The sequence below is a fragment of the Vipera berus genome (assembly GCF_964194415.1).
Source record: "Vipera berus genome assembly, chromosome: 6".
In the NCBI taxonomy this organism is placed as follows: domain Eukaryota; kingdom Metazoa; phylum Chordata; class Lepidosauria; order Squamata; family Viperidae; genus Vipera; species Vipera berus.
This window is the reverse complement of record NC_138208.1, coordinates 78,582,687-78,595,285: the sequence shown is the minus strand read 5'-3', so window position 1 is coordinate 78,595,285 and position 12,599 is coordinate 78,582,687. Positions and strand designations below refer to the sequence as shown.

General features: G+C 41.6%; 1 protein-coding gene across 5 annotated transcripts in view; it reads right to left on the bottom strand.

Annotated features, from left to right (window-relative positions):
• Positions 1–2,986: 2,986 nt before the first annotated feature.
• USP18 (ubiquitin specific peptidase 18) overlaps positions 2,987–12,599 on the bottom strand; it is a 28,497-nt gene continuing 18,884 nt past the window's right edge. For 2 of the 5 annotated variants that reach the window (XM_081331810.1, XM_081331813.1), the window contains 3 exons: positions 10,607–12,480; positions 7,665–7,771; positions 2,987–7,204 (listed from right to left, as the gene is read on the bottom strand). In XM_081331810.1, coding sequence (XP_081187936.1) covers positions 12,426–12,480 — 55 coding nt within the window. In that variant the 3' untranslated portion in view covers positions 2,987–7,204; positions 7,665–7,771; positions 10,607–12,425. The remainder of the gene's footprint in view (positions 7,205–7,664; positions 7,772–10,606; positions 12,481–12,599) is intronic. The other 3 variants (XM_081331811.1, XM_081331812.1, XM_081331814.1) reach the window with 3 other exon arrangements.

Sequence of the window (12,599 nt, the reverse complement as noted above, 5' to 3'; positions counted from 1 at the left end):
CTCCTTCAAGGCGGCGGGGAAGCACCCCTCACTCAAGGAAGCATTTATAACTGCCAGGAGCCAGCCTCGTGTAACCTCCCGGGCCGCATAAACCAGCCAGGAGGGACACGGGTCCAACAAACACGTGGCGGCACTTAATTTCCCCATGATCCTGTCCACTTCATCCGGAGTCACAGGATCAAACTCCTCCCAGATATTATCGGCCAAACCCATCGTTTCCCCCTCGTCAGATACTGCCCAGTCGGAGTCCAAGCCAGCCCGAATCTGAGCGATTTTATCCACCAGATACTCACTAAACTCCTCGGCCCGTCCCTGTAAGGGGTCCTCTCCCGTCCCCTGATTTAAAAGGGAACGGGTCACCCTAAACAGGGCGGCCGGGCGGTTATCTGCGGATGCAATGAGGGTGGCGAAGTGAGCATAATAATAATAATAATAGTAATAATAATAATAATAATAATTTAATTTTTATACCGCCCTTCTCCCGAAGGACTCAGGGCTTTGAGCTTTGTTATTACAGTGGAATATATTTTAAAAGAGGAACTGAACCACTCTCACTTGTAGTCAATAAAAGCAGCCCTTGACTTACAACTGCAATGGAGTCTGTCCCTTATGGTTGCGTGGTGACAGACATTAAGCATGGTGCCCATACGATCACCTCACTTAATAACCTCAATCCCTGCTCTCCCCACTTCAGTTGTTAAGCAACTGTCTGGGTTGTTAAGTGGAGCAAGAGGTGCTTCAGGAGTGGGGGAGGCCTAGAGCAGACTCAGATCCGCATTGCAGCATCTCCCCAGCTCACACGTGGCCTGCCCCAGGACTCCCAAGGCCTCCCTCACCGTTGAGATGGCCCGTGCTTTGCTTCCCACCCCACTGCATCCCCATAGGAATGGGGTTCCTTTCCCACCCCATTGGGTCCCACACCCTTCTCTCCACCCCATTGTCATGGCTCGATCATTTATTTTTTTTGGCAGATCTCTGGAAAGCAGCCACTCTGATGCATAGCCTTCAAACAGCAAGTGCCTTCCCCCAAGTGGACACCATTTGCTGTTAATGTCATGTGTAGGGAAGCCGAGGGGTGGAGCAGCCAGCTCTGATTCCCAAACGGGATCTCCAGATTGAATAAGATTGAAAGTGAAAAGCTAGATATTTAAATTATTTACAATGTTCAATGGGTCTACCATTAAATATCCAGACTGATGATTGAAAATGGATAAGGTAAATAGTTTTCCTCTTGTGTGTGTCTTTTTCTCCAAGTACTTTAACAGGCAGAGGATGACAGAGACAATTGGAAAGGAGAACGAATGTGGGGAAAAGGAGGACACACTTACAATGGAACACTGGCAAACAAAAATGGTGCTTAGGCCTATCTGTATATGAAATTGCTTTTTCTAGCATCAGAAAGACTGGTTTTTCACTCGCAATATTTCTCCAACAAACTTCTATTGAATGTGCTGGAATTTCTAGCATGTGTACACTATTGAAACACCGACGTCTACGCTGGCTTGGGCGTGTCGTGAGAATGGCTGATGGTCGGATTCCGAAAGATCTCCTGTATGGAGAACTAGTGCAGGGAAAGCGCCCCAGAGGGAGACCAGAGTTGCGATAAAAGGATATCTGCAAGAGGGATCTAAAGCCTTGGGAATGGACATTAACAGCTGGGAAACCTTGACCTCTGATCGCTCAGCTTGGAGGCTAAAGACACAGCATGGCCTTCTCCAATTCAAAGAGACACTTGCGCGGCAGGCTGAGGCAAAGAGGCAGTCCCAGAACCAGCGAGATCTGGGGGCTGGACAGGGGACAGACTGTACCTGCCCTCAGTGTGGAAGGGACTGCCACTCTCAAATTGGCCTTTATAGCCACACTAGATGCTGCTTTAGGACCCCTTTCCAGAGCACGATACCATAGTCTCTCGAGACTGAAGGATGCCAATGATGATGATGCTAGTCATATTATATTATAGTCATGATATATAACCAATGATGGCGCAGTTTTCAAATTTCAGCATAGAAACATATAACCAATCACGGGATCTTAGATATTACAGTGATCGTAAACATGAAGGGACTGGACTTAAACTGATTGCTGGAAACAGGTCATAAATTAATTAATGTAAATCTCTGTTGTGGTTTGTGGATGGATGAGGGAAAAGAAGCAGCAGCTAATTAATAAGGTCATAAGGGTCATACCCAAAAGTTTGAATGTGAAAATACAGGTAGTCCTCAACTTACAACCACCACTGAGCTCAAAATTTCTGTTGTTAAGCAAGACATTTGTTGAATGAGTTTTGGCCCATTTTACGAACCTTTCTTGCCACAGTTGTTAAGTGAATCACTGCAGTTGTTAAGTTAGTAACACAGTTAAGTGAATTTGGCTTCCCCATTGACTTTGCTTGCCAGAAGGTGGCAAAGGGCCATCACATGACTCCAGGATACTGTGACCATCATAAATATGAGTCAGTTGCCCAGCATCTGAATTCCGACCACATGACCATGAGGATGCTGCAATGGTCGTAAGTGTGAACATTGTTGATAAGTCACTTTTTTCAGTGCTGTTGTAACTTTGAATGGTCACTAAATGAACTTTTGTAAGTCAAGGACTACTTGTAGTCCCTTCCCACCCGCCCCCAAAAAAGAAATTTAAAAAGCCAGACAATACTTGATTTTAAGGCTACTGGACAGAGAACATGAGGATAAAAAACACATGTTCTCCCTTTGCCTAAATGGCTGGTAATCCTACTTTCTCCCTGCTTTTGCCACCCTGGATGGATTATTTTGTCAAATTGTTTTTAATGTCTTCTAATATTTAATAAATACACATATTTTTGTATGTTAAACTGAATGGTGTATGTGCTTGCATTAATCTGGACATAGAACATTATTTAACAGGCGACTGGGTACAAACTAGCGTGTGTGTGTGTGTGTGTCGCATGTGCGCATGGACATGTGCAAAAAATGTTCAAACCAGAAGTAGAATAAACCTGTAAAAGTGTTATCAGCTTACTTTTTTATTCAAGGTATTTTTATCTCACCGCAATCCAAAAGAGATTCTCAGCCACTTATGTAAAATATATAACACAGTTAAAACATCCACAGTACAAGCAAAGTAAGAAAAATAACAATAAACAGTATTAAGCCAAAACCACAATAATGCCATCAAAGTGGAAAATAAAAAATGAAGCTATACAATTATTAGGAAAAAAATCTGCAAAGCTAACTGCAAGAAACTGGAAATAACCCTTTTCCAATCAGCAAGACAAAGTCATTCTACTATAATAACATTATCTGCATATATAAATGAACATTGCCACATGTATTAACTTTCCAGAAATTTCTGTTCCCTAAGCTAAAGGTTATAATGCTTAACTGACTGATCAAATCTTAAACAGCCTTATTGTTAAATATGAAAGGCGTTTCTTGGTGGAAACTGTAACACTACAGTTCATTCCTGGCTGCTGTTCAGCATTCCATCAGGCGTTAAGCAAAAATTCAGTATCACTGCAGGCCCCTACCTGTTTTGAGTTGGAACTTGTTCCTACCTGCTATATTTCTGCTGCAGTTTGAATTCTTGAATTTAACTTTTCACTGAATATTGGACTGAATTGAATGCCATCACTCTCCTCCCTCCTCCCAAATCCTTCACCACTTCTGGCATCCCTGTCCAAACACATTTTCTCACTTTGGCAAACACAGTCTTTTGGCATCTTGTTGACTGTCTATTTGTCTGACTGACTGACTGACTTTGTCTGTCTGTCTATCATCTGTCTGTCTGGCTTTTTTTTTTAAAACCCTGTAATTCCTGAACATAACTGAGCGTTTACTGGCTGGATGCTCTGAGAGAGAAACATTTGCTACTGCCTAGGATTGAACTCTCAATCTTCCAAGTGGAAGATGAGCATCTTCTCCTATAGACCACCACGCCACTCATCTATCTATCTATCTATCTATCTATCTATCTATCTATCTATCTATCTATCTATCTATCTATCTATCTATCTATCTCTGTAGTTTCCAAGATAGATGATAGATAGATAGATAGATAGATAGATAGATAGATAGATAGATAGATAGATAGATAGATAGATAGATAGATAGATAGATAGATAGATGGATGGATGGATGGATGGATGGATGGATGGATGGATGGATGGATGGATGGATGGGTAGGTAGGTAGGTAGGTAGGTAGGTAGGTAGGTAGATCTATTTTCTGGCTTACATACCACCAGATTCAATAAAAATCAGTCCCAGCAGTTTACACCATAAATACTAACATATTTTTGGCATATGCATTCTTGAGTGAGAACCATTAGCTGAAACGTTCAACTGCCTGTCCTTTGGGAAACATTGATACATACCTGGATACAGAAAAACAATGCTGTAAACAGTAAGGGCAAATGATCATGGAATGCAGGAGGCACAGTTGGTGACCCTGCAAAATGCCAAGGCATAAATGTCCCACAGTGGCCATTCATCACAATATTAACTTGTGATAACAATCTTCCCGTTGAACAGCCACCAATCTGCTGACATGGCCTAGTTAAGAAAAGGAGAGAGGGAACCTTCTGGATTTTTAATCTTTTATCTAAGTAAGGTTATCTCTGTCTGGTCCAAGTTTTCTATATACGAATGTATCAGGTTGCAAATGTACAGGGTTTTAGCCAGAGCTTTCTAAAGATACCCCAAAACATACAGCCCAGATTCCAGATTTCCAGGTACTAATACAATTCTATAGTCTTAAATAGCTTAGAATCTGTGGGCAAAGCTGGAAAGGACCTGGTGGTAGTTTCAGTAATGGCTTACATTGTGGTGACCATTTGATTTGATTTGATTTGATTTGATTTGATTTGATTTGATTAAATTTATATGCCGCCCTTCTCCCTGAGGACTCAGGGCGGCTCACAACCATAAAAATTAAAAAACATAAAGTAAAAAATTTAAAAAAGAATTAAACAATAGATGCAATAAATACAAGACAATTTAACCCAGTAAAAAGCCTAATTAAAAACTGTAGTCAGTCCAGGCCCGCTTGTTGGAACAATCAGGTCTTCAGGTCATGGCGGAAGGACCGAAGGTCAGGGGCCATCCACAGCTCCGGGGGTAGTTCATTCCAAAGGGTCGGCGTACCCACAAAGAAGGCTCTCCCCCTGGGGGTCGCCAGCCGGCATTGCCTGGCTGACGGCACCCTGAGGAGGCCAACTCTGTGGGAGCGAACCGGGCGATGGGAGGTTGATAATGGCAGCAGGTAGTCTCACAAGTACCCGGGGCCTAAGCCATGTAGGGCTTTAAAGGTTATTACCAGCACCTTGAATCACACTCGGAGGGTAACCGGAAGCCAATGCAGCTCACGCAGGAGTGGTGTAACATGGGAGTACCAAGATACTCCCATAAGCACCCGCGCGGCCGCATTTTACACCAGTTGAAGCCTCCAGGTGCTCTTCAAGGGCAGCCCCATGTAAAGAGCATTGCAGTAATCCAGGTGAGAAGTGACGAGGGCATGGGTAACCGTGCATAGGGCATCTCGGTCCAAAATTGGTAGTATCATTACACCATTATGTAATGCCACTATGCACCATCTCAGTGTGTCACATTGTCCTGGTGAACCCTGCCTTCCTTGGCACCCCATGCTGCCAATCATCAGACCACACAACTCATCCCATTCCCCCAGCCAGCAACTAAGAGTGATGTGGACTATAATTGTACATACCTGGATAGAATCAGGTTATCTTGCTTTGAATTATGCCTTATTTGTACAAAAAGGCATTCTTTGGTTGCCTTTTCTTTAACGTTAACTGCAAAATGCCAGAAGCTTTCCTGCTACAGACTTTCTGAGCCAAAATAAAAGCAACCAGTTAGGACAGTAAAGCTGAAGTGTATAAAAGAACACTGTCCATGTCTGTGGTGCACTGTTGTCCACACAGGAGTTTAAAAATATACCTGTACCGAATGAGAACTCACAACATCCAGGATGTCTTCCCAAAGGTATATTTCCATGGATTCAGAAGGATCTTATTTGTAAAATACTAAAATATAGGCAGCATAGTCTCTTTCAGATATGCTTATTATCCTTAGCTAACCTCTGGTTGCAGAACATGGGTGCAGGTGGGTGACCTCACCTTTTGGCATCTGTGGGCACATTTGGTATCTGAGAAAGCCATTGTGGACACTCTGTTTTTCTTCTGAAACCCACAGAATTTTCCATGTTCTCTTAGTCTTCTTTATCAAAAGTTGATAGGGCCTACTTCCCAGGTGTCATGCTGTGACAAAAACACTTCAATAGCTGTGGAATCACAAAGCCCCCTTAAGAATCTGATAAATCAACTTCATACATTTGGGTTTTTTCCCCTCAAAAGCCTCTCACGTGGAGTCCCATTTATCATTTGGAAATTCTGGTCCCAATTGTGGTTTGTTTGTTTGTTTGTTTGTATCCTGCCTGATTATTTTTACAAATAACTCTAGGGAGCAAATTTATCCAATACACCTCCCTCCTCTTATTTTCCCTACAATAACCCTGTGAGGCAGGTTGAACTGAGAGACAGTGACTGACCCAAAGTCACCCAGCTGACTTTCATGGCTGAGGCAGGATTTGAACTCATGGTCTTCCCCTTTCTAGCCTGCTGCCACAATCACTAAACCTGTAAATTGAGGACCACTCATACTGATGTTTAAAGATTTCTTTATACAGTAAGTCCTCTGTCAGTCTAAATGTTCTATAAGTGCTGTTTAACAATTGCCCTTCCCTCAGAAAGTCCAAGAATAATTAAGATTGATAAATGCATCTTCTGTTCCATCTTATACCTCCAGCTAGATAACTAGTTAATAACACACAAATATGGGATCACCTCAAACAGAGTCCCCAAATTTTCACAAACCAATGTCCCCACCCGGAATATTGAAAGCATCTCACAGGCATTTGTCATATAGTAACCAGTGTGGCCAATTTCAAAATACCCAGGTGTCAGAAACCAAACACTGCCCTTGCTGCAATCGCCCACCGTTTTCTTTTGTAACAATGCCTCTGGGTGGAGTGAAGAGGATTTATTGAAAGTACAAAGAACACTTGAAGTTGGTGCTCTGTTTTGTTGAAAGCTCATTTCTCATAAAAGCTTGCAACTGTCTTCCTGGCAGTTAGTTCTCCAAAGAAAAATGTCCCCTCTTGGAAAGGAAGCACAGACTTGAGGACTCCAGATTTCCTTCATATCGCCTCATTCTGATAGAAACATATAGAAGTCATTGATAACAGTGATTTATTTATAACGGGTAGCCCTTGACTTACGGTCTCTTAGTGACTGTTTGAAGCTACAATGGACTCCCCCCAAAAAGCACATAAGACCTGGATTCAAAGTTCCAATGTCCACCTCTGCTACACCAACATCCCCCCCTCACATGATTTGCTCACATGATCAAATTTTGGACAAAGAGGTCTGTATTTTTGGCTGTTTGCAGCATTCCTTGGTCAGGGGACTGCGATTGCCAACATTTTTGGTTTCAGGAGGAAAAAAAAACCATAGCAAACAATGACCATTCACTTAATGGCCATGGCATTTGCTTAACAACCACCATAAGAAAGGTTGTAAAATTGGTTATTGTCACACAATGACCTGCTTTACAAACATCACAACTTATGACTGAAATTGCAGGCTCAATTATGGTGGTAAGTCAAGGGCTACCTGAAGTAATTTGTGCTTCAATCACGTCCATTCACTGAAAGAGGAAAGAGATTGTTGTTGTTTTTCTTGATAAGCCATGAAACAAACTTGCTAGGTTGATCTTCCCCCTGAGGAAGGTGAAGAAGACAGACAGGTCATTTTTTGGGTTCCTTGTTCATCTGAAAACAAGATCCTTAAGCAAGCTGGGCTGGAAGGGATTGACCGAATCAATGCCTCATTGTCTGTGCTAAATAAACAAAACTTCTCTGCCTAAAGATTCAATTTGAGCTGCAAGACAGAACTCAAAAGATTTTGGAAAAGCCTTTTAGAAGTCCCTCTTTGTTTACTGGACAAGACAGCAGGTCCTCTCTCTCCAAGGCCACTTGAGTTCAGTAAGCAGTACTGTCATCCTTTGCCCTCAGCTTTCTGCAAATTTTTCCTCTATAATTGAAATTTTCCATGTTGAAGCAGTGGCACATTGATTTATAAAGAGGAATTATTCAATGGCTAAAGAGATACAAAAGAAATTTGTGCATACTTGACCATTGTTTTAGGACCTTAAATGAATTGTGAAGGCTATTCTAACCTAAGAAGTGCAATTCTGATCGATGACAGTAGAAAAATCTATATTATTGCAAAGCAAAACTCTGCAAGACACAAGCTTTTCTAAAAGTTTTTCCTGTACAATTGTCCTGCCTTTTTCAACGGACTGGATCAAGAACAGAGACCTCAGGAGCTGGGTTTTCATTCATTAAATTGTGGTCGACTCCTTCATAGCTCTGCATGTGGCACCAAGCCAGCAGATATGGTTATGCTCAACGTTTCAAACAAAGCCAGGATTGAATATACTATAGATGGGAATTTGGTGTGAAATACAATCATAGTCTTTTATCAGTAAATCTCCCAACTTTTTCTTATCTGATGATGAGCCTATCTCATCATCGGGTAAGTGGTCCCAATTTTGAAGGGTTCATATCATAGGGAACGATTTCTTCATATACATCAGAATTTGTATTCTTGCCAGTTAAAGCCAACTAACCCTGTTGCCTGGCTTCATACAATCTACTGAACTGTGACCTAATCACAGAAGGACAGCGTGCAGTTGCCAATGTTGAGAAGCACTAGGTTAAAAATTCTACATTTTTTTTTAAGTACAGCTCAGTGGGTTAGGACGCTGAGCTTGTCGATCAGAAGGTCGGCAGTTTGGCGGGTCGAATCCCGAGTGCCGCGCAGCAGAGTGAGCGCCTGTTACTCGTCCCAGCTTCTGCCAACCTAGCAGTTCGAAAGCACGTCAAAATGCAAGTAGAAAAATAGGGACCACTACGGTGGGAAGGTAACAGCGTTCCGTGCGCCTTTGGCATCTAGTCATGCCGGCCACATAACCACGGAGACGTCCTCGGACAAGCGCTGGCTCTTCGGCTTTGAAATGGAGATGAGCACCGGCCCCTAGAGTTGGAAACGACTAGCACGCATGTGCAGGGGAACCTTTACCTTTACCTTTTACAAATTTTAGGACAACTGCATGTAAACCAAGGAACAAGGCAAGAAAATTGGAGGCCTCAAGGTATCATGGACTTCAGTTCCCATAATTCCCAACAAACATTTCCATTTCTGAGAATTCTGGGAGTTAACAAAGCACCCCACATGGAAGCTTCTAGGTTGGGAAAGGCTATTCAATATGAGAACACCCAGCATCTTTCTTGTTTGTAACCCTGCTTAGATCAAAAGGATTGACCTAAGGTTTCTCTGCCCTGATTGAACCTATAATGCAGGGGTGTCAAACTCAATTTCACTGAGGGCTGCATCAGCATTGCGGTTGCCCTCAAGGGGACGGGTGGGTGTGGACTGGGTGGGCGTGGCCTACTGGGTGGGCATGGCTAGAGTGTGTATGGCCTACTGGGTGGGCATGGCCAGCTCTACATCATTCGCATCAAGGGTGCCTATGGGGGCCTGGGCAGGAGTGGGACAGATCTGAGGGTCTCTGGCAGGAGAGTCTCTGGGCCAGGGCCAAGGCAGTGGGGGCCGTTCCCTCACTGTTTCCAGGATGGCTTCACGGGCCACATAAAACCACTTCGCAGGCCGCATCCGGCCCCCGGGCCTTGTGTTTGACATGTCTGCTATAATGGCAGTGTAATTTATATGTTTAAACTCTCCTGCATAACTGATCCCAATCTTTCCGTGGAAGGTGGGTTATCATGTCTCCTCCACCATAAAGAGATGGGAGGGCAGATTTACAGCCATGCATCCCTGGAAGTAGGATCCTTACAAGCAAATTTTTTGCAGGTAAAAAAATCCAGTATAGTGTAATGTGAATTAGGAGTGTTGGATGAGAAATGGGGAAATCCAGGTTCAAGCCCCTTCCACTGCGGTAAAAATTGATCGTGCGACTTTGAACCAATCACTCTGAAAGCAACCTACCTCTAAGTTTATTGTAGAGATAAAATAGAGATTCCTGAAGGTTGTACAATCGAAGAAAAAGTTGGAAATAAAAACTATGGGTAACTCTGGTACTCTTTTCTTAGCCCAATTCATCTCAAGAGTTATTGTGGGGAAAAGAGGAGGAGGAAGGAGGAGTATTAACTATGTTCAATACCTTGAGTTGGTTTATAAAAAATAATAATAAAGGTGGGATATAAATAAATAAAATTAACACATAAAAAGCAACTGGCAATGTTAAAATCCACAAAGCATTTCTTCGTCCTCTAATATTGGATGCGTCCAAGAACACACCACTCCATCCAAGAAAATTTAGCCAAAATTCTATTCTCCCTTGGAATACATTTCTAAAGCTAATTCTTTTGCACCACTGGGGGGGGCGGAAATGGAATTTCTCTGCCTCATTCTTAGGCTGCCCTCTGCTGTCAATCGGTTGGAAACAATGTGGTTCTTGATTTCTTAGCCCAGCTTCCTTAAGGAATGTCTCCTTTGCAGCAAAGGAAGAAGAGCCAAGATATCTAGTATACCTGGACATCCTTTCAGTCAAACTTCTCCAATGAGTTTGTTGGCATTTTGTAACCAAGATGAAGCACACTCAGCATCTGAGGATGTTCTCTTCTTGCTTCAGCAAACCATTTTCTTGGGATCAACTTTCTTCCCAACCTTGAATGCTTTCTCCACTACTAATGTTTTGTTTCAAATCGTCTTTTAAAAGGGAAAGGTAGAAATTAGTCTCAACCCAAGCACTTTCTCTTCTAAAAACTAGTAGGGCTGGAGAAGCCAAAACTTGTAAGGTTAGATTTGGCCTGTCTACTTTGCCAGAGGGTCATTACATGAACAAAAAACATGGAGAGGAAACCTGTATCCAGATCTGATTAACATTGCCCTCTAGAATTCCTCAACCTTAATATAAACATGGGTTGTACAAATTGTATTCAGTATATCTTCACATTGGATTTTCCAAAGCCCAAACACACCTTAATATTCCATAATTGAATTAAAACTCATGTATGATCTGCTACAATCCTTAATTGCATTTTTATTAGATCTGCTCCCATCAGAGGTTTCACATCAACTTAATAGAAGGCTATGATTAACTCTCTTTCTGCATCTTCAGAGAACTACTTAACTGCTTCATGACACAGAATCACAGAATATTTTCCAAGCAAAAAAAACGTAATTAAAATATAACATTATTCATAAATATTGCAATAAGTTGATGATGCTGATTATTTATAAACAATTAGTTTATAAATATATAAAACACTATATTATTATAAATAATATACTATAAAGCAAAACTGAAATAAAGCAAATCTGTTGTAGCTACAAACCCTTTTGCTATCTTAGTCAGAATTTGATATTTATTTATTAAATTTATATGCTTGCTAATCCAGCGCAACTAATTATTATTCCATCACCAAGCCAAGTAGCTAATTTTCTAGCCAGTTGGTTATTTTTTATACTGCATCACTCATTTGTCAGTCTTATGAACATGTCCAAGGAAACCTGAGATAGATCAAGTAACCATTCATTTTCGGGAAAAATAGTGTCATTTCATTCACTTCCCCATTCCAAGGAATTACATCATCATAAAATACATCAAATTAAAGCACTGGAGTAATCATAAGAGAGTAGAGCTCATTCTATATGACTGATGTTGATATGTATAGCAAATTACAAACTTGTTGATCAAAGAATATATATGCTCCAAATGTTCTTCTATTATACAATGTGCCAGAATTTAAGCAGATGTAAAGTGTCTCTTTTTTGATTGCAGCATCTTACAATTCCTATGACTGTCTGTAGGACAGAGTAGCTGGTAGTTAACCATTGTATAAAACTATGTCCCCCTAAAGAGAAAGCAAGTTACTCAGGTCACTGAAAATGCAATTTCAAGTACGTAAGTTCATTTTAAACAGCCACACTAGTATATATTACTCTCATGCAGAAATACTAAAATTTGCTTCTATGCTAAGTGATAAATTGTGATCATTCTAGAAATTGGACCCCCCACCCAAGAAGGAATTATGGACAGCTTTCCAGAGCTATTTAGAAAGAAATTCATTCTTTTGTTTATGTACTCATTTTCTGGAGGGCTAACTACATTCCCTGGTAGAGGACAGGAAGGCCTGGAGGAACGTTGTCCATAGGGTCGCGATGGGTCGGACATGACTTCGCAACTAACAACAACAACTACATTCCCAACTCTCTCTTTGAGATGTACATTTTTCATGTGCATTCTCATTCACGGATGTTGATGGAAAATGGGTTCAACTTGCTGGGTTCTGTTAATTCAGGAAGCGTGAATGGGCTTTCCCAGTTACTGTGAATCTTCATTTCCATTCAGAGGGATCTGCTATTCCTTCTCATGTAAATCAGAAGGTAGGCAGTTTCACCCCTGCGAAACATGAAAGAAATTATGAATAATGGGAAAGCAGATCAATTGATAACACAAGAATTATTCCTTCAAACATCTTTCAGGGAAGTACACAGAATCATATGAAGTTTTTTGCCCGG